The sequence below is a fragment of the Takifugu rubripes genome, chromosome 19 (genome assembly GCF_901000725.2).
Source record: "Takifugu rubripes chromosome 19, fTakRub1.2, whole genome shotgun sequence".
NCBI classification, from domain to species: domain Eukaryota; kingdom Metazoa; phylum Chordata; class Actinopteri; order Tetraodontiformes; family Tetraodontidae; genus Takifugu; species Takifugu rubripes.
This window is the reverse complement of record NC_042303.1, coordinates 5,233,919-5,256,436: the sequence shown is the minus strand read 5'-3', so window position 1 is coordinate 5,256,436 and position 22,518 is coordinate 5,233,919. Positions and strand designations below refer to the sequence as shown.

General features: G+C 38.3%; 1 protein-coding gene across 6 annotated transcripts in view; it reads left to right on the top strand.

The window, feature by feature from the left end:
• The first annotated feature begins 290 nt into the window (after positions 1 to 290).
• The window catches only part of igfn1.1 (immunoglobulin like and fibronectin type III domain containing 1, tandem duplicate 1), a 31,243-nt gene continuing 9,015 nt past the window's right edge, over positions 291 to 22,518 (top strand). The window contains exons 1-19 of one of the 6 annotated variants that reach the window (XM_029826693.1): positions 294 to 470; positions 4,220 to 4,299; positions 5,385 to 5,420; positions 12,248 to 12,367; positions 12,584 to 12,726; positions 15,404 to 15,503; positions 15,589 to 15,633; positions 16,226 to 16,259; positions 16,385 to 16,568; positions 16,705 to 16,818; positions 16,893 to 17,061; positions 17,217 to 17,489; positions 17,642 to 18,046; positions 18,119 to 18,307; positions 18,432 to 18,524; positions 21,192 to 21,316; positions 21,402 to 21,543; positions 21,648 to 21,941; positions 22,047 to 22,343. In XM_029826693.1, the coding sequence (XP_029682553.1) occupies positions 4,251 to 4,299; positions 5,385 to 5,420; positions 12,248 to 12,367; positions 12,584 to 12,726; positions 15,404 to 15,503; positions 15,589 to 15,633; positions 16,226 to 16,259; positions 16,385 to 16,568; positions 16,705 to 16,818; positions 16,893 to 17,061; positions 17,217 to 17,489; positions 17,642 to 18,046; positions 18,119 to 18,307; positions 18,432 to 18,524; positions 21,192 to 21,316; positions 21,402 to 21,543; positions 21,648 to 21,941; positions 22,047 to 22,343 (2,812 nt within the window). In that variant the 5' untranslated portion in view covers positions 294 to 470; positions 4,220 to 4,250. Of the gene's footprint in view, positions 471 to 4,219; positions 4,300 to 5,384; positions 5,421 to 6,713; positions 6,813 to 12,247; positions 12,368 to 12,583; positions 12,727 to 15,403; positions 15,504 to 15,588; positions 15,634 to 16,225; positions 16,260 to 16,384; positions 16,569 to 16,704; positions 16,819 to 16,892; positions 17,062 to 17,216; positions 17,490 to 17,641; positions 18,308 to 18,431; positions 18,525 to 21,191; positions 21,317 to 21,401; positions 21,544 to 21,647; positions 21,942 to 22,046; positions 22,344 to 22,518 lie in introns of those variants that run through there. The other 5 variants (XM_029826696.1, XM_029826691.1, XM_029826690.1 and 2 more) reach the window with 5 other exon arrangements.

Sequence of the window (22,518 nt, the reverse complement as noted above, 5' to 3'; positions counted from 1 at the left end):
TATTTTGACATCTAGTGATGAGCTGGAACATCAAATGGAAACTCTGGAATGATACGCTGTATCAATAAATGGATTAATTGCATTGTCCAGGATGATTGATCTCTGTTGTCTTGTTTTCATGTGTATATCAGATTTAGTGGCCTATAGTGCTATTTTAAAACCATTTAAGCAGGTCTGCCACCCACATTGACTATAGCCCTGCAGCCAACCCCCAATTCACACCGCCCACCCAACCTCCAATGTCTTTTGAGTTTACTTCTATTGGGGAAAAAAACAAAAAAACAACAACCCTTAAATAGCTTTTGCCAGTCACTGACTCAGTAACAGAGCATCACGCACAGGCATGCATGCTGCTGGAAGAATCTATTACATCAATAAAAAGAAAACATAAAGATCAGGAGAAGACAGAATTGACCAGATTGTTGTTTGAAAGGAAGCGCAGAGCAGAGAAAACAGAGAACTGTGAGAAGGTAGGTGGAGAGGATGGATGAAAAAATGATTAGAAAGGGGAAAAAATGGATTGCCATCAACCTATTTCAAATGTGTGCTGCCAAACAAGATGCATAGATGCGGCAAAACATAAAATGACTAACTCATACTTATGTTTGCTGGTATTCTGTTCTGCAGAGAGCAATAAAGTGTTGAGTCATTATGGACAACATTTGAGATTCTACAGGCTTGGGTTACGTTGAGAAAATAAATTTGGTGCTTGGGCATAATAAGAAGGTTATTCAGTCTAAATTTCATGGGTTTAAATCTGAGAGGATGGATTGTAGCTGTGAGGTTAGAACAGGGAGATTAATGGTTTATTCAATATCCTGCCTCAGCTACATAGGAGGGGATAGGAAATTTGGATTTCTTCAACACAGGCTGGTGGTGTTCTATTCTCTGTAGTCATTAATTCTTGCAATGCTATTATATATATATATATATGTGTGTGTGTGTGTGTGTGTGTTAAATTCATAGAATAGCTATAAGACTAATATATATATATATATATATATATATATATATATATAACACACACACACACACACACATATATATATATATATATATATATATATATATATATATATATATAGTCTTACAGAAGTTAAATACACATCAATAAAATACACATGTTAATAGAATTCCAAATCGACTTTACACTGACATTAAGTTGTCAGGTATTTAAAAAAAAGATACCAGAAGGTCATGTCATCGAGCCTCTACTCTATTTTTGTAAAATCATATTGCTGTGTCATGTGCTCTAAAGGATAGTTGAGAAGTCAACAGATGCCATTTCAAGAGTGTGAGGTCAATGCAGTTCAGCCATCTGGTCGGGGATGTTGCCAATCACTAAGACATTTCACATACCTTAGATATATCAGAACTCATTTATTTACTGTGTGGCATTTTTTATAAACTCTTCATTATTTCCACTGGCAACTTTTTAAACGACTTACTGTAGTTTCACTCCATTAGCACAGAAATACAACAATGTCATCAGTATTAGAAATGTACAATGACAAAATGACTGACCAGCTCACAGAATCCCTTATTTATGTTAATGATGAATTATGAACACAAAAATTACCCAAACCTCAGACATGATTAATCTTTGTGCTGAATACCACAGCGTTAAAATAGACAAATCACATGTTATCACTTGCTTAATTGCTTTGTTTCTTTGTTTAGATACATTTCTAAAGCCACTGGGGTTTAACATTACAGATTACACATCTCTAAAATTAAACTTGGCATTTTGTAGTGTTGCCCATGGTGACAGCTTGCCAATGACATTGTAATGACATTATAAAGCATAGTTCTCATTTCTCAATGCAATCTTAGAGGGTTTACGGCAATGCACCCTGCAGCAACAGTTTTTAAATTTTTTAAGGATCTATTGACATCTTGTTTACCCTCCCCTAAAAGTCAGTATTCATTAAAACGGATGGTAGTCTAAGCCAAAAATCAAACTATAAATATTGTGGGCTGAAATGGTAAAACTATTTAGTGTGCGGGAAGAGCAGTGGGTTTCCTTTATTTCAAATGGAGTCATGCCAAGATGTATACTGTTAATGGATCTGTTGCTTTTAATATATGTGATGAGTATTATCAAGCATACCAAGAGCCAAGGCTGTGGATAAAGTCTTTGCAGCATATGCCAAATCCAGCATATGCTGAAGCAAGGACACAACTAAAAATATGTTCTTTACCTTACAGGGTGACATATTTTTGGTTGTATTTGATGATAGACTTTAAATACTGTATAAATTTAAGTTTAACAGGAAATGTTTTGTAAAATCCATTTATACATTTCCAGAGGAGAATATACTCATACACGAGGAAAGATTTTGTTTTGGAGTTGTTGTCACCTTGCTTTAGAAGGCCTTTTAGTATTTTGAAAGCCTGACTGAAATGCTCAATCATATTTTTAATTCAATTTACTGAGGTGCAAAGTATTATGCCAAAATCTTGATAGAAAATGTGTTTTGAAACAATAAAAACACCTTAGTTTAAAATAGGTTAAACTACTGAGGCCTACTAATCATTAATCATTAAATTGTGATGGAGAAACTACTCAGTGACACCACCAAGACACCTATAACCACTCTTATAGAGTAAATTTAGGTATTCTCATAAGGGTTCAAGCAAGAACAGGAAATATTGCCTAAGTTCTTTAAAAAAAAAACCCCAGAAAAACAGCCTCCAAAGACCTGCGTGATTTAGAATATACACTGATACCGTATTTTCACGACTATAAGGCGCACCTAAAAGCCTAGAATTTTCTAAAAAATCTACGGTGCGCCTTTTAACCCGGAGCGCCTTTTGTATGGATTACGGTAATATTGGTTAATCGCGGCTACCGTAGTCAGTAGGCGTGGCCGAGGTAACAGCAGTAAATTCAGTCCGAAACCGTTTCTGTCTGTAAAGACCCCAAAATGGCTCCTTGCAAGAGACGCGCTTACGACACAGAGTTCAAACTGAAGGCTATCAGTCACACAGTTGAACACGGAAATAGAGCAGCGGCAAGAGAATTTAACGTGAACGAATCAATGATGCGGAAGTGGAGGAAGCAACAAGACGACCTGCGCCAGGTAAAGAAGACTCAACGGAGCTTCCGAGGAAACAAAGCAAGAAGTGGATTAACAAAGGAACTCCAGCCGCTAGATATTGGTGTCAACGGGGCATTCAAAACTAGACTGCGAACTGCGTGGGACCGGTGGATGACGAACGGCGAACACACGTTCACCAAGACGGGGAGACGGCGCCGAGCGTCATACGTCACTATCTGCCAGTGGATCGTAAATGCTTGGGCATCGACCGTGGTCCGAGCTTTCAGGAAGGCAGGGATTGTCACACCAGCGACACCGACCCTGATGCCGACTTTGACGAGACGGAGCCGGCCATGTTGGACGCCGTATTCGCACAACTGTTCAATTCGGACACCGAAGAAGAAGAATTCGAAGGATTCCTGGATGAGGAATGAACTGATAAAGTGATCTTTACGTGTTTCTTTTGTGTGTTTACAACTTAACAAGGCTGGTCATACTGTGAATATGGAAATTACCGTTTTAACAACGTTGTTATATTGCTATTGTTATATTGCTATCGCTTTGCACTACTTCGAGAGTTCGAGTTACCGTATATTGTGTTTGCACTAACGTTTGATTTACCGCAACGGTACTACGTGATAAAAATGTTGCACTAAATCGAAGATTTATTAAACTCCACTATCTACTTGTGATAAAAATGTTGCACTGCCTGTTATAACTCGCTGTTATTAAACGAACTGTGTTACGCGAAAACACTACGTCACTCGGGAAAAATAATAAAACAGCTGTTTATTCGTTTTGGGAGTGAATAGAGTTGTGAGAACGACGGTTTGTATTCTATTAATAAAGTTTGACTGACTTATCTGGCTGTTTTATTGACATTCCTTTTAGCGCAGCTCGATCTAGTGAACGCGTCATGAAACCACAGGCACTACGCAGTTTCTATGCTATGCGCCTTATAACACGGTGCGCCCTGTGTATGAAAATATTTCTAAAATAGGCTGTTAATTGAAGGTGCGCCCTATAATACGGCGCGCCTTATGGTTGTGAAAATACGGTATATTAGTGTAAAATTCATACTGTATAATAAACATTTCTTTATTTTAAAGTAGTGACTCAACTACAGAGTGTTTAACATGTTAAAGGCTTCTTGTTTTGTTTTTTGTTTTTTACTGCAGAGTCTCTGATTAAACTCAAGAAAAAAACGCAATGTGGAAGAAGTCAAAGGTGACAGAGCAAACTGCATCTGGGCAGGCAGGTAAGTGCAACATGTAAGAAATGGAAAGTTGCTCAAATTTAAGTTCGTAAAAGGCCTCAGAATAGCATTTGCCTTTGTGTCTATTTACTTCTGAATGGAAAATCAAAACAATTATGCCGGACTGGATCTATCTGACTGACGCAACTAATGTTTACACAAAACAAAGACTAACAAGACATTATAGAAAAGAAAGTAGAGTGAACAGGAAACATCTTGGGAAGAGTGATGTTGTAATCTTTATGAAGTCATCATCTAAATGGATCTTTTTTGGGAGAGCATAGATTTTTGAACAAGTGTGCATACTAAAAAAGAAGCCACAGCATGCATCAGAAGTATTTCCTGACATGAAATGGGGTGGTTCTTTTTAATGCAAGACTATCTAGCAACAATAGAGAATTTCTTGATGGATGAAAAATTCATCAACCTCTGCCACCCAAAGAAGAAATTATTATGATATCAGACATCCAGAATCATTATTGGCAGCTCGGGACCGCAATGCCAAAGATGCCAAAGGAACTGGCATTAAAGAAGAAGACACCGAAGACTGTCCAATTCCCTAGAAACCCCAGCATGAAATCAAATACTTTTGACGTTTGGATGCAAAGATGAACACAGAATGCAATACAAGCATCCTGGAGTTACCGTTGGAATTGTTTTGCTGGACGAGAAAACATACAACAAATTGAGCTTAAAATCTTTGCCCACAATACTTTTATACAAGTTTTTTCAATAGCACTGCACAAGAATCCTCCTGAGTTTCCAGCAGTAAGGAAAAAACAATTCAAGATAGCACACTTCAAGATCAGTCTAATCAGCAGCTGACGAGATTTTCACGTGCTGTTGTAATGACACTAATATAATGTATTTTATTTTGTCAGACTGACTATTGTTGTCCAAATATTCTGTTCTGCCTGAGTGATGTCTGTCTTTGTGTGTCTCACTGTGGTGTCAAATTGTTACTGTGGTGTTTAATGTTTACTGGAATAATAATAATCCTGTTGAAGTTCCAACCTGGCGTGGTGCTTTTGTCAGGATTTATATTTACCTATCCTGTTCCTTCTCCTACTGTCACATTGCGTGTTAAGTCGACGCTTCTGAAGGAGTTCACCCAGACGACAAAGGTATGCGAGCAAGAGAGATATCAGATTACCCAAACGATTCTCCTTCTTATAAATGCATGAATCCATGTTGGGTGAGTTTGCATGCGTGATGAGGTGTCCATCACTCCTTGAAAGATGTCATCCGGCATGGATGGTTCACCTTTCAGTGTCACAACAGATGCATTTTATTGTGACAACAACCTTCATGTGCTGCTGTTGCTCTAAGACCATGAAGTTGACTTTTGTGTGTCTTTATCATGCTTTTTGAGCTAATATCTATACTCTGGTCATCCTATATGTTCTGTATGTTATACTTTTTATTGTCACAGTTCAGTCTGAATAAATGAACCTGCTCTACAAAAATAATTTGATCTCAATTATACCGGTAATCCAAACACAGTCCAATAATAATCCCTCATTAACATTAACACTTTTTGAAATTATATGTATAGTAGCACATCAATATTGATGAGCATTCTCATTTTAAACAGAAAAAAAAGAAACTCCTTGGATGTAAAATATGATGTACGTACATCTTATTTAATATAATAATTGTGTATACATACCTTGCTTTAGCTGTGTATGGTATCTGATAATTGTGGGCGGGGCTAAAATCTTAAATTATAAAACTGATGCCACATGAGTTAAGATTTTTTTTAAAGTTCTTTTAATAATCAGCGGTTAGACACTAAAGACAGCTAAAATATGTACAGGACGCTAAATAACTGATGAACCAAATAATAGTGTATACATTTTACAAGGAATGTGAATCAGACAAGAATTTATCTTAATAATGTGCAATAAACATTGCCTACAGCAGAGACATCACCATTATTCTTGACACCAGTATTTCTAAGCATAAAAAACAGATCCCTCTATTAGAAAATAATATAATTTATAATGTAATAAAAACAAAATAAAAGAAAATTGTGGCTATTTACATCTTTATAAATCAAAATAATACTAATTCTATATCAAAAAATGCTTTTATACTGACTGACACGTGACATCGATGCCTGGCTGTGGAAATCAGTTTTAATTGCTACACCAAAAGAACAGGCTATATTCCCATGCAAACATTTTGCTTTTAATGATGATGTCAACCATAAGATTCACAGCGTGATTGTCATGCTTGTTAACAGCAATGAAAATTCAAATAACATTGTCAGCATTTTACCACATACATACACAGCACAGACTGTCACGTAACACCTGATTGCAAGTCTTTTACCAATACGCTTCTAACTGAAATTAGATAAAGCAGTCTGCTCATTTTATTTATTTTTATTATATAGTTAACTTTGCCCATTGCAGGTATTTCATGCATAAAGAGAAAATTAATAATATTAAGGAGCCTGGTGGAACCTGTTGAACCCCTGTGATCAGCATTTAATGAAGGCCTTCACCAGATTGGTCAGTCCATTTTGCTACTCTTGTGTATTCTGAGAATATAGAAAGTATACTCCAATGTACCTATACTGTAGTGTATTGAATTATAAAGACATTTAGATAGATAAAATTTTGACTGAACTGTGTTACAAATAAAATAAAAATGGTTCAAATGACACATTAGCTTTATCAATATTAGATGTTGTGTGTGTTACATGAAAATGTTTCTCAAACGATGCGCACATTTTTACATGTGATTTTAACATATTTATGGGGACTTTTTGTTGTTGCTTTTACATCAAATTAAACATCATTATTTTGTTTATTTCATACCTCATATATGAAATAAAGCATATGATCAATTATGCATGTACAAAGGTAAAATGAAACTGTCAATTATACTATAATAAAAAAACTCATTTCAAATAAATATGTTTTAAAGTGTTCGCCTGTAAAACAGACTCATATGACTCGGAATAGTTTAATAACTCACTTTGGATTGCATGTTTATATCACAATAAATACATGAAATACATCGGTCTAAACCAGTCTTCATTTGCAAAGTCAAAAGACATATTTTTGTTATATATACATAGATATGGTTTTGAGCATCAAAAAGCTGCCATTTGATCTGTTGTGATAAACTTCAGAAAACTGTAACTCTCCTCAGGTATTACCTTGAAGTTTGGATTTCTGCAGACCATCATTGTTATCCTGGCACAGATGTAAACCATTTATGTATATAAAGGGTTTGCAGAAATGCATTTATTGTACACATCTGATTCCGATGTAGTCACAAATTAATTAATAGAATATGGAATAGATTAGTATTCCTGCACATTATTTGGGTTAGTGGAAACATAACCTCATTATGGCAAATAATTCAGGATATATTAGTTTACATTAAAATGCTTTTCTTTGCAGGTGGGAAATTTAGGGAATAAATGTACTAAATGTGATAAAGAATTCATTCAAATTGTAAAAAAAATGTATTACAATACCATGCAATGAAATGACTGACAAATGATTGGCAAAGTAACCCCCCCCCCCCCATTTGCTTAGTGCGGAGGTTTACATTGCTGTGGATTTGCACGTTCTATGCAAACAATCAGCTATAGCTTTAGTATGAAGTCATCTTCTTTCAGAAGTAGTCGTTGCACTTTCATCATCATTATGTTCTAATGAATATCTATTTACATTTTAGTCATTCAGCAGACACTTTAGTTCAAAACAACTTACATTGAGAGACATAATCAGCCACCATGCAATTGAGACTTATGTGAATTTTTATATTTCTAAAGACCAATGAAAGATCTGGGGAGGAGAAAGAGTAGGTCTGTTGTGACCAATCAGGTTGTTTCTATTGTTTTTTCCACAGCCAGCCATGCTGCTGCTGCAGATGCCACTATGTGGCACTGCTGTACCATGATTCAGTGTTTGTGGAAGGGCGTGAATATGGATGACATCTAGCCATTTGCGGCTAGCGAAGGAAGTTTGGAGGATGGCTGGTGTTTAGCTGGGTCCCAATGCAAATCTGGCTACTCAAATCAGGCCCTAATAGCAATGTATGTGAAAACCAAGGACTAGGTAATTGCAGCTGCTAAGCAACAGGGGAATATCTAGAAGAAAATTTGGAGTGTTGGTGAACTGTAGATGAGATATGTGACTTTGAGGAGTTTCCTGCTTTGCACTGACTGTATGGATGCTGAAACCACTAAAATCTAACACCAGGTAGGAGGAGTAAGATAAGTGTTGTTCAGCTGCTTTAAGTTGTGAAGCTGCTGAAGTGCAAGAGGCAGTAGTACACCAGACTTATTTGTTCAGCCCTGCCTGGTTACCCTAGCTTTGGTAAACTTGCAGGTCTTCACTCAAGAGGATGTGAACAAGAAGGCTGACACTTCAGTAGAAGACCTTCTTGAAATGCCTAATATTCTGATGCACCTGATTTTGAGTTGAGCTGACTGAACTGGCTGAAGGCACACCGACTAAACTAGTGTTTTGGGAGATTGACTCTACAGTCCAAGTGTCTGCAGTTACCTCAGTAATTAGCACCCTTGACCAAAACCAGATTGACAATGAGCACAATAAACATTACTCAGTTGTGCAGATCAGGTATTTTCAGAGGGATTTTACACTTCTTAGCTTGGTAGATTGTCTTTTAATCAATCTTTATTTATATAGCGTCTTTTACAATCAAATGCAGCATTTTGGATCAGCTGGAGGCTTCTTAAAGAGTTGTTTGGACACCCTGATAATAAAGAATTACAATAGTCCAGCCTAGAAGTAACAAAAGCATGAATTAACTTTTCAGCTTCATGCTGCGTCAGTAGTTTCCTAATCTTTGTGATGTTCCTCAGGTGAAAAAAGGCACTTCTAGAGACTAATTTAATGTGTGAGTTAGAGGAGAGATTTTGATCAAAAGTTACTCCTAGATTCCTCACAGAGAGACTAGATGTTAATGAGATACCATCTGGAGTGATCATGTGATCTAATCTATCCCTGAGAGGTTCAGGACCAAACACCATGACCTCAGTTTTTCCTGAGTTAAGGAGGAGGAAATTTGAAGACATCCAGGACTTTATGTCTTTAAGACAGGTCTGAAGCTTCACTAACTTCTCTGTCTCCTCTGGTTTCATGGATAAATATAGCTGAGTGTCATCAGCATAACAATGAAAATGTATCCCATGCTGCCGAATAATGTTCCCTAAGGGAAGCTTGTACAAGGTGAAGAGGATTGGTCCAAGTACAGAACCTTGAGGAACTTCATGGCTAACCCTACTGTATGAGGAGGGAACACCATGGACATGAGCAAACTGGTATCTATCAGATAAATATGATCTAAACCAGTCTAGTGCTGTCCCTTTAATCCTAATCACATGTTCCAGTCATGTAACAGGATGCTGTGATCAACTGCATCAAAAGCAGCACTGAGATCCAGCAGAACCAGCATAGAGACCAGTCCATGATCTGAAGCTATGAGAAGATCATTAGTAACTTTAAGAAGTGCTGTTTCTGTGCTGTGATGAGCTCTAAAGCCTGACTGAAACATCTCAAACAGGCTGTTCCTCTGCAGGTGCTCCAGTAACTGAGTCAACACTGCCTTCTCAAGAACTTTAGAGATAAAAGGAAGGTCAGATATTGGCCTATAATTTGCTAATACATCAGGATCCCGTGATGTTTTTTTAAGCAACGGCTTAATCACTGCCACCTTGTAGGACCGGGGTACATAACCTAAAGAACCATTGATCTGGTCCAGGATAGAACTGCCTATCAATGGTAAAACATCCTTCAACAGGTCTGTTGGGATGGGTTTTAAAAGACACGTGGTGGTCTTAGATTTCTGAATTAGCGATGACTCAGAAAAATATATAGGGGTGAAGAAGTTTAAGGGCTCGTTGGAGAACCTGTATGTTCCCACAGTCAGCACATCTGGTGATGGTCCAGTTATAGGGATGGCCTGGTTAGCTTTTTCTCTGATAGCTAGAACTTTATCAGTGAAGAAGCTCATGAAGTCTTCACCACTCAGGGAAGAAGGGATATGTGGATCCAAAACACTGTGACTCTTGTTTAATTTGGCCACAGTGCTGAAAAGAAACCTGGGGTTGTTCTTATTTTCCTCAATTAAAGAAGAAAAATAAGCTGTTCTAGCCTTGCAGAGGGCCTTTTTGTAAACTAATAGACAGTCTTTCCAGGCTACATGATAGCTGTCTCTTTTACAAGAATGGCACTTCCTTTCAAGTATTCGCACTTTCTGCTTGAGGGTCCTGATATGTGAATTATACCAGGGGGCACACCTCCTCTGATTTACTATTTTCTTTTTCAGGGGGTCAACAGAATCAAGCGTGATTCTCAGTGAGGTTGCTGCACCTTAAGCAATAGAGTCAACCTCAGCAGGGATAAGATTATAATGATTGATCCCTGGGGAAACACACGGTGGTCCTGGGATTAGCAGAGGGATCACTTCCTTAAACTTAGTTACAGCATTATCTGAAAGACATCTGCTATAGTAAGACTGTGCTCTGAGCATAGAAGAATCCTTAATCATAAATGTAAAAGTAAAGAATGGTCTGACAGGAGTGGGGTCTGAGGGAACACTGACACATGTTCTACCTCAACACCATAAGTCAGAACTAGATCTAGGGTGTGGTTGAAGTTATGAGTTGGTTGCTTTATCTGCTGGAGGAAACCAACTGACTCAAGTAATGAAATGAAGCCATTTCTAAAGCTGTCATTTACAATGTCTACATGGATGTTAAAGTCTCCAATGATAATGACTTTGTCTGTTCTAAGGACCAAGTCAGATAAGAAATCAGAGAACTCAGACAGGAACTCTGAATGTGGCCCAGCAGGGGGCCGATATACAACTACAAACAGAAGTGGCTTTTCTGCCTTCCAGTTCAGATGGGTGATGCCAAGAGTCAGGCTTTCGAATGAACTGGAGCCATATTTTGGTCCAAGGTTAATTAATAACTTGGAGTGATAGATTGCTGCCACTCCCCCTCCTCGACCAGTAACACAAGGAATATGATAATTAAGATGGGTAAGAGGAGTAGATTCATTTAAGCTAACATACTCCTCCTCCTGAAGCCAGGTCTCAGTAAAACAAAATAAATTAATGTGATGATCCGCTATCAGGTCGTGTACTAACAGGGATTTACACAAAAGAGATCTAATATTTAACAGTCCACACTTAATTGTGATATTAGTTTCTCCAACTTGTGCTTTAGTATTAATTTTAATAAGATTATGGTGATTGACCGCTCCCCTGCTCTGTGCTTGGTGAACTTTTAACCGTGGAACAGAAACTACCTCTATAGTGTTAAATATGTTATTGTTGGTGGATGAAGGTTCTATGGAAGTAGCAGAGAGGTGTCTAAGACTACAACTCTGCATCCTGGTCTGGACCCTGGATTGTCAGGTCACTTTGAGTCTAATAAAATTAGCCAAATTACTAGAAATGAGAGAGGCACCATCCCGTGTGGGATGGACACCGTCTCTCCTAATCAGACCAGGTTTTCCCTGAAAAGTGCTCCAATTGTCTATAAAGGCTGGTTTTCGGGGCACCACCGTGACAGCCAGAGACGAAGCAATGACATGCGGCTAAACATCTCATCGCTGGCCAGATTGGAGGGGGGACCAGAGAACCGCGTCTTAAGCTCGCTAAGTCTCGCCTCCATAGCCGTAAATAAAGTACACTTCCTGCACCTATTCCCTTCACTAAAAGAGGCAGAGGAGTAACTAAACATTTCACACGCTGAACAGACAAAGACACCGGGTGAAACAGACGGTGAGGCCATGCTAATGCTAATAGTCGGCTCCCCGTGCACAGTGCAACCAGCGAACGATTGAGAAGACAGGAAGTGACGCAATACGTTACCGCAGAGGCCGCTCCGCTTTACAGTATGTAACTTGAACGATCCCTTGTGTATCAAGTATTGAGAATCTTTCATTTTTATTAGGCATCAGGAAGAAGTCAAAAGTGCCTGGTGTCATGATTACACAGTTTGTGGAGGAACTACCAGAAGGAAAATCAACTCCCGATTTTACTCGCAAACCTATTGCTCTTACCATTCAGGAAGGTAAAGTAAACATTTATGCTTGCTTGCTGCTTTTTATATAGTAACATGGTTTCGGAGTTGATGAGTTGAAATGTTGAACACTGAATTATGAAATGTAATGCTTTTTTTTTTTTAAATGCATGCTTTAATCATTCATAATGGCATACTAGTTATAAATGTTTGTTTCCATCCAAACTTCGTGAGAAACATAAAAGCAATATTTCATAAATATTTTAGGTAAAACAGCAGTCTTTAAAGCCAAAGTTACAGGCAACCCACCACCTACAGTAACATGGAGCAGAGCAAATGGAGAAATACATTATCACCCTGATGTATGCCTGCAGAAATATGATGAAGCATCATATGAGAATACCCTTCAGGTAAGCTGTTACTGTTACCATGCAAGTGTAATGATCAACTGGCAACATTTTTCCACACTATTGTGTTACATGTTACACAGTAAATTGCAGGTTTTTCCACTATTCTAAATTTTATGCATTTATTTTAAATTTTATTTTAGTTGGAAACACGTCAGAAAGAAATTAAAAAAATGTTCACGATCACTTGGGATTGCGACATCTATCACCACCACTGTCTTCTGGTGTTAATCCACCACCACTATGTCAGGCTGGTTGGCCACCATCTTGTCAGTCTGGATCTAGAAGTCCCACAGTATCTTGGCCTGCTGGTTCTCCAGCACTTTTGGGGGTGTCTCCCACCTGGACCCTGGGGCATCCAGTCCATACTCAGTGCAGATGTTCCTGTACACTATGCCAGCCACCTGGTTATGCCGGTCCATGTATGCCTTCCCTTCTAACATCTTGCACCCTGCTGTGATGTGCTGGACTGTCTCAGGCGCATCTCCACAAAGTCTGCACCTGGGGTCTTGTCTGGTATGGTAGACCCTGGCCTCTATTGCTCTGGTGCTCAGGGCCTGTTCTTGTACAGCCATGAGTAGTGCCTCTATGCTGTCCTTCAGTCCAGCCTTTGTCAGCCACTGGTATGTTTTCTCGATATCAGCCACTTCCTAGCTGCCTCCTCATCGTTACTATTTGCCTGCGGGATCCCCAGGTATTTGTAACTGCCCTGCACATCTGTAATGTTCCCTTCAGGTAGTTCAACCCCATCAGTTGTGATCACCTTTCTCTTCTAGATATCATCCACCCACATTTGTCAAGCTCGAATGACATCCCGATGTCCTTGCTGTAGATCCTAGTGAGGTGAATCAGGGAGTCGATGTCACGCTCATTCTTGGCATACAGCTTGATGTCAGGAGGTGGCTGACGGTTGTTCCACTTCGGAACTGGTACCCATAGCCACTCTTGGTGATGATCTGGCTGAGGGGGTTTAGGCCTATGCAGAACAGCAGGGGGGACAGAGCATCTCCTTGATATATGCCACAACTGATGCTCACCCGCGCAATTGGCTTTGATTTGGCCTCCAGAATCGTGTTCCACAGCTTCATGGAGTTCTGGATGAACTCTCTTAGTGTCCTGTTGATGTTATACAGCTTTAAGCACTCCAGTATCCATGTGTGCGGCATTGAGTCACAGGCTTTCTTGTAATCAATCCAGGTAGTGCACAGGTTGGTGTGCCGCATCCTACAGTCCTGGGCGATTTCCCTGTCGACCAGTAGCTGGTGCTTGGCACCTCTGGTGTTGTTCTCTATGCCTTTCTGTGCTCTGCTCATGTATCGATCCATGTGCCTGCTGATCTTAGCCGCTATGATGCCTGATAGGAGCTTCCATGTGGTGCTGAGGCAGGTTATGGGCCGGTAGTTGGATGGTATTGTGTCCTTCTGGGGGTCCTTCATTATGAGGACTGTCCGGCCCTGGGTTAGCCACTCTGGGTGGTCCCCTGATGTTAGAAGCTGGTTCATCTGTGCTGCCAGGCGTTCATGGAGTGCAGTCAGCTTCTTAAGCCAGTAGGCGTGGATCTTATCGGGCCCTGGTGCTGTCCAGCTCTTCATTTTGGACACTCTTGTTTGGATGTCTGCTAAAGTAATGACTACTGGGTCTTGTTCTGGGAGTTGGCTGTGCTCATATAAATCTCTTCCTCACCCCTCCTGGGTGGTGCCTCCTTCCTTTGGACTCGGGTCCTCTAGGTCTGGGAGTCTGAGGGTTCCTGGTATCTGTTAGAGCCATCTACTCAGGTTGGGGGTTTCTGCCCCTAGTGTCCAAATCACTACTGGGACCACTGTTGCCTTCATACTCCACATTCTCTCTATCTCTTCCTTCAGCCCTTGGTGTTTCTCCAGCTTCTCGAGTTATTCTTGTTTAATCTGAAATACTGTAATCTCCTTGAATATAAAGGTAGTCTGATCCAGTCCCTATCTAGAGCTACACTATATAGTAGATGTAGAAAAGCACTAAATCCGATCTTGAAATGCAAAAAGCCATGATGATGGTAGTCGATGTTAAATGCATAATGTATTTTGGTGAGAGCTCTTCAAACCTTTGTGGTATGGCAAAAACAAATCAACAAACTTTGCGTCACTGCCACACAGATTCCGTTACAGGAAGCTTCACACTGTGTTCTCGAATTTATTGAACATAATTTAGAGCAGTAATTAATATGATTGGATGAATTGTGTTAGTTCAGAATCAGAGTAAGAATGGCCATTTTCCTGTTGATTTCAGTTCATGTTTCCTTGACACTTTTTGTGCATCTTATAACAAAAGTGCCTACCAAATCTGAAAAACTGTAAATGTTGCTACTGAGCCATTTCTCTGATATGTATAAATACATTAAATTATCAAATTTTTGCCAGAACTGATGTGTGCAGACTTACATGGGTTTCTGAACATATTCAGTGTCCCCTGAAATGGAAAACACTTGGGAAAAGAAAAAAACAAATAAAAACAGCAGGAATAATTGGATCCTTGCTCAGGTCTTAGGCCTTAATTGAAAAACAAAAATAGCATTTTCTGATAAATGCTAATGAATAAACTTAGTAGCTGTAACAACTTAACCATAGGTAGTATTATTTGTGTCATATAAAATCCATTAAAATTGTTGTCCCAAAAGAAACATATGTGTGCATTCAAAATCCAACAGTTTCCAAAAGTCTCACCTGAAGATGCTGACACCTACAAATGTTTTGCCACTAATGAGTATGGAAAAGCTGTATGCACTGTTCTGTTGAATGTCATTGAAGGTAAGATCCTGCTCTCCCCATCTTTTGATTACAAATTTTGAATTTTTCTGTTATATTATGATGATCACTCAATGTGTGTTTACAGTTGGATTCTCCAGGACGAAAGAATTACAAAAGACACAAGGAGGAGGTGAGTATTTGATGTTTTTTTTCCCTCCAATTTTCTGAGATTAGATTTTGTGTTTTGGTTATAGTATTTGTTCATTGTTTTCCATTTTAAAGCTGAAATCAATATCTGGAATTGATGCAGAAGCTAATATTTTCTATACAGCCAAGACCATATATTGTATTGGTATTATAGGAATAATTGTGTCTGTCACTGTTTATGTCACATCATTGCAGTGCCATTGTGTGGGTAACTTGACACTTTAAAGGCACTCTCATAAATTGAATGACTAATGTCAGCCTGTGTTGCTGTATTATCCACAACAGAGTGGATCAGTAAACACTATGGTGTAGACAGATTTTACAAATGGAATGAGAAAAAAAATATTTTCACAGCTTCTGTACAGAATTAAAACAATCATGAATAATAAGACTTTGTACCACCTCCGCAGTTATAAAATTCTGAAAGCTTTGACAGAATTTCGAATTCATTTAAATTGTTTCAAGAGTGCATTTTTATTAAAATGTGATATTTTAATGTTTTTTTTAATGAACTCTAAAAATCAATTTTTTGTCATTTTTGTCAGACATTATTAAAACATTTTATGCTTTCTCAGATATAGCAGACTACAGGAAAAAGCTTAAAAAACGGTAAGTAGATTGCATTTGCGCGGGATATTATGCTGTTGAAGCTCAAGGGATTTCACAATGATAGGGTGAGAGCAGATGAGCAGATGAAAGTTGTTATATGATGTAAAACATTTCTTACTGGACAGTAATGCTGATGGAGTCCGTGAAGAAAAGGCAATGGAGCCAGAAGAAAAAGTCTGGGAAATTCTGCTTAGTGCAGACAAGAAAGATTATGAGCGCATTTGTGCTGAATATGGCATCAAAGACTTCCGTGGCATGTTGAAGAAACTCAGCGAAATGAAGAAAGAGAGAGAGGAGGAGATTGCAGGGGTTTGTAAAACCTTCTTGAATTAATGATCTTCTTCTCGTCTGTCACCATTTGTTCCACTTGTGTGTTCCACTGTATTCACCACAGATATGGTATTACGTCAGAATGATTTCTTAAAATGTTGATTTATTTCAATAGTTCATCTCTCAGATCTCTGCACTCAAACATATTGATGTAAAAGAAGAGAACTGTGCAACAATTGAATTGGACATGGACCTAAAAGATCCCAGCAGCAAAATATTCCTGTACAAGGTAAAGGCTTAACTGCAACGTCCAACCTTTATTCACTGCCTTTTAAAACTATAACATGTCTCTGTGTTGTGCAGGATGGTGTAATGGTTCCATTCACAGTAGAGGAGAGTGAATCAATGAAGCACAGTTTAAAACAAGTGGGCAAGAAATATGTGTTCACAATTAAAAACCTAGGCACAGATGATGCTGGACTCTATTCAGTAGACGTTGAAGGTGTCAATGTCTTCTCTACTGAGTTCAAAGGTACATCCTCAGTTGGGTTATGAGGAATCAATCAGGTTAATGTAAATGATATCCTATATCCTCCTGTAATATAAATTAGAGCCCTGAAGTGATTTTTCTTTTATTAGTGATGCTAGTTTTACTGAGCCCCGTCATTGTTTTGTTTATGTTTGCAGTTCCAGAAGTTGATTTTGCTGTGAAAATACAAGAGGTTAAGGCTCTGGAAAGAGAAGACTCCCTCTTTCAATGTGTCCTAACAGCCCCTATGAATGACATTAAATGGTTTGGCAAAAATGCTCCACTGTCAAACAGTGAGAAACATGAAATCACTGTATCAGAGGATAAACTTATCCATAAACTGATTGTGCGAGACTGTTTACCTCTGGATGCAGGTATCTATGCTGCTGTGGCAGGAATCAAATCATGCAATGCCTGGCTTGTAGTTGAAGGTGAATCATTATTTTCTTATTTTATTACAAAATATGATCATGCAAGAAAAAATATTAGGACATAACTTTTAGATACATTCTTTGGATATCAAAATAATTGCTAAACTAAAGCATTTAGTTGAATATTACAAATGATTATACAATCTTTTAAGCTGACAGAGATCCTGCCAACAAGGGCAAGAAGGCTTCTCGCAAAACAACTATCGCTGGAGGAGGTAACACTGAAGATTTAATGAGGATAGCTAAGGACCAGAAGGAAAGATATGACAAAGAAATGGCAGAAAAAATGGAAAATGCCAAGAAAGCTCAAGTTGAAAAAGAAGCTGCAGCAGCAGCGGCTTGGGCACAGGCTCAAGCAGCTAAAAAAGCAGCAGAAGAAGCCAAAGCTATTGCTAAAGCTGCAGCTAAGATGACTGCAAAGTCAAAAAGATCAGCAGATGAGAAGACTGGAGCTATGCAGAAGTCTAAGAACAAGGAACGAAGGAAGGAAGCAGGTGCAGCTGCTCATGGTGGCTCTGATGCAGTTGCTGCTATTGCTGGATCTGCAACAGGTTTAGGTAAAGCTGGCACAAGTGAAGTTGGAGTAGCAGTTGATGGTGCAACTGGTGACAATCAAGACTTTCTTGTAGAATATTTTGTTGAAGAGGAGGAGAAGGAGGAAGAGAGTCATTCAAATGAGGATTCAGACATTGAAAATGAAGGACAAGAAGGTAAAGGAGGCAAAGGAGCTGAAGCAGTAAGAGAGGAGAAAGGAGAGGGATATGGAGAAGGAAAGAAACTTGTGATAGAAGATTCACTAGTTCCAGATACAGAAATAGGTAAGAAATTCAAAGATTATACACAATTCACAACAATTCACATTTTATTCATTTAAAATATATGAGTTGAAGCACATTGAGATTAAACAATAATTAAGCAAGAATTATTATTTATCACTAATAGATGATGAGAAAACAACAAATGACAATGAAAACTCTAGGAAAAAAGGAAAACATTTCATCAAGAAAAATCTGGTAGTTGAAGAAGCTGTTGTTGGTAAGTAAAGAAAGCTGCATGTTCTCAAGAATTTACTGACTCAAAGTCATTCAAGGATCAATACCTCTTATGCGATACCAAACTGACAAAGAAAGTACTCACGCTGACATAAAGCACTGCTTTGTCCAATGCACAGCCAGCTCAAGGAACAGGTAGTTTGGACACTCAAAAAAGGGAAACAATAATACCTGTAATGTGGATTGCATAATTGCATTCATCAGTGATGTTTGAAGTGTTCTCCTGAAAGAAAATTCACTTATCGAGTCAAAACTATGTCAATGAAGAGGTGGAAGAAGTCTTTGAGTCCACAAAACACTTTGACGGTGAAACGTTGCAGCCAATTGCAGTAAGAATTGACCAGTGATCCTCACCACCCCGCAAAATTTCAAAAGCATCAGAGTAGCTATCAGTTTCCTAAGCTGCATCCAGACATATTTGGAGACCACTGCTTTTTGGTGTGTGTGTGTGTGTGTGTGTGTGTGTGTGTGTGTGTGTGCAAATTATATACCGGTATATAAATTAACAATGAATTTGATTAATCTGGGCTACTGTCAATTCATGTTTCTATAAATACTTCACTTCAAAATATAACAAAACACAGCATATGATAGGCTTCAGTTCTACCAGTTGATTATTTATAAATGTACAGCTGGATATTTAACACCTTTACACATTTTCCCTTTGTGTTGAGGTTACCCTTGCTCAGAATTATTATATGAAAAGAGTTTTGTGGATTCAAAACCCTTCTGGAACCTAACCCTACCCAGCTCTGCATCAATGTGAATTGCTGTGTTAATATTAAATTGTATATATATATATAATTGTTCAACCTGTAAGTTCCTATGGGTCAAGATTGTATTTCCCAGTTCCACATGTTTAAATTTGTTCCTGTAGTTCTGTAGATCTTTCATCCTGGGAAATTAACTCTGAAGTCCAGTCTGGTAAAAAAAGAAAAAGAAACAAGGGGGGCATGCTCAAACATCTTTGGAACAATATTTTTTTTGTCCGTAGATAAACTACCTGCGTGTATTAACCCACTAATATTATACTAAATATCTAACTAACCAATCAGGACCTGACACAATTCAGATGTTCATATAGTACATATATCTTATTTTTTCTCTGTCTAATTCATATGGTTTTAGAATAGCTAATGTGCTGTCATCTAATGTGTCTTTTTTGTTGTAGTTTTTTTTAATTTTAGAAAGCCCAAAACAAAAAAGTTGCATTACCAGCAGACTTTTTCATGCTGCGTGCCCTATAAAGTTTTAGCATTTCAATTTGATATAGGTTGATGCTTGAAATAAGGCATTTTTGCAGCAAATGCAGTATACACTGAACACCACCATTCTTCAATATCTTTACATTAAAACAAATATGAAACCCATCTTGTATAAGAGCTGGTAATCATCTTTCCAAACTAATCTCTTTTCTGCTGTGAAACACAATGTTTATTTTCTATTAATGCCTCTGCTGACTTTAACACATTAATGGTTATTATTGCTGTTTTCATCACATTTGTAAGGCATATCCCACAGAAAATGAGAAACATTGGATTGATGGAAAATGGTGATGCTAATCCCTAGAATGTAAAACCAAACATCACAGAAGAGAGTGGCACCAGTGCTGAAAAAAAAAAAAAAAAAAATCACCAGTCCAAGCAGGCAGAGATGAATCTGCTGAAAATGGTGAGGTTGCAGATGGTGATGTGTTCAGGCCGAGCACGACAGGGGCCATTGATGGCGGAAACAGTTAGTGGTAAGGTCACTGGATTGCTTTACTTGCTGCATGGGAAGCTCTGGCACTGAAAATGAAGGTATTTAATGACTTGTTTTTTTCCAGTTAATTGCAAGTTAACATCACTGTGCCAAAAAAAAAAAAAATCAGTAATGAAAACTATAGTTTAAAATGTATATTTATCTTTACAAACAAAATGCACAAAATGTAATTTTGTTCATTAGTAAATTATAGAAAAGAAAGAGCATGAGTTTATTGATTTCTATGAATGATAGTTCGAGTAACAGGAGGCAATATAACTCTTATTATCTGTGCCCACCTCTCTGTCTGCGTATGTGTAAATGCATCTGTGCTCTGTGTTTCTATTCATGCTTGCTATTTAAAACAATAATTCAGGATGTCAGGAGTCAGTGTTTTGCATTTAATCCTGATTAATAAACAGCAGAAGTGAAAATGTTCTTAATGCAACTACACCCCAAATCTTCAGTTTCAAGATTGAAGACATTCTGGGCTGAATTTGGAAGGCAACGATGTAGACCAAGACGGAAAGAAAAATTCATTTTCTTCAGTGACCTAGGAACAGTTCGGTTTAAGGTTTCTTTTTTCCCTGGAATCCTTTTTTATGGAAAGTGCACGAAGGAATACTTCACGGCCACCCTATGCCAGATCTAGATACACTTCCACCACATATAATTTGTGGAAATGATGAAAGGAAATGACTAAGCCTTAAATAAATGCAAAAGTATGATACCTTCGACACTGCTTAAGCAAAACATGTTTTACAAAGTGTATTTCATATAATTCAGAAAGTACGAGATGTTGGAAAATGTTTGAATTAACTCTACTTTCAACATCCAAATCAGCAAATTTTGCACAAATGTCAAACCTTTCCTTGTCCTTTCATTAACTTACTGGCTGATAACTCTTCAGACCCAGGGGTGCATTTTCATGCTGGACTTTCTGACTGCAAAGTTGTTATTGGAGAAGCAGCAGAACTGGAGTGTAAACTAAGCAATGAAGATTGCAAAGGAATGTGGTACAAAAATGGAGAAGAGGTAAGCACAGCGATAAACAAACAAAATAAAAATAGCCAGTGGATGCAATTTATAAATGTGTTGTATTCCAACATGTTTTGTGTAGATTAAATCAGATGAGGGTATCACCATTTCAAAAGAAGGAAGTTTCCACAGGCTAAAAATTCAGAAAGTCACAGAGGAATATGCTGGCAAATACAAATTTGAAGCTGATGGGCGGAAGACAGAAGCCTTGATTGTTGTTGAAGGTAAAAAACATACAGATGCCAGTATAAAAACAATAAATATGGGGCCCTGATAAAACAAAAACAAAAAAACCAACATGTGTTTGTTTTTTGGTTATTGTCTGTAGATCCACCCCGTTTTGATGCAGAAGAACTTGAAGCATTTAAAAAAACAGTAACAGTGAAAAGGGGACACAAAGCTATCTATAAGTTACCTTTTATTGGACGGGAGCCGATAAAAGTTCAGTGGTACCTTGATGGTGAAGAGCTTTCAGATGAAGCAAACATCAAGTTAGAGCATTCAGATGGTAGCAGCCGGCTCATTCTAACCAAGCTGCAGCGCAAGGACAGTGGCGAAGTCAAGATAAAACTTAAAAATGAGTATGGTACTATAGAAGCTTTGAGTCAGCTTATTGTACTGGGTATGTATGCAAGTGCACATGATCTTGTGGTGATAGTTATTACATTTGTGGTCAGTTATTGTTTGTAGGTACATCTGAGATTAATACTCATCCTCATTTAAACAGATAAACCCACCCCTCCGATGGGACCTTTGGAGATTGTAGATGCCTCCTCTTCTGTAATTGAATTTAAATGGAGAGCCCCAAAAGACAGTGGTGGCTGCAAAATAGGAAATTATATACTTGAACGTCAACAAATAGGTCGGAATACCTGGAAGAAGGTGGGGCCAATTGGTCCGGAACCTACATACAGGGACACTGATGTAGACCACGGCAGGAAGTACTGCTACCGCATCAGGGTTGAGACTGAACTGGGCACCAGTGAGATAATGGAAACAGAGGACATTCAAGCTGGTACAAAAGGTAACAGACAGATTTCATCCATGAGCTGGCTTAAAGGTTAGAATGACCCTTTTTTTAAAAGTTTTTGAACCACACTTTGGTGTGGGGAAATAAAAGACCACTCAAAACCCTTCTAGCCCTGTAAACTGGTGACTAACTGGGGAGTAGTCATTGTTTTAAGTGTGATCATTGAATC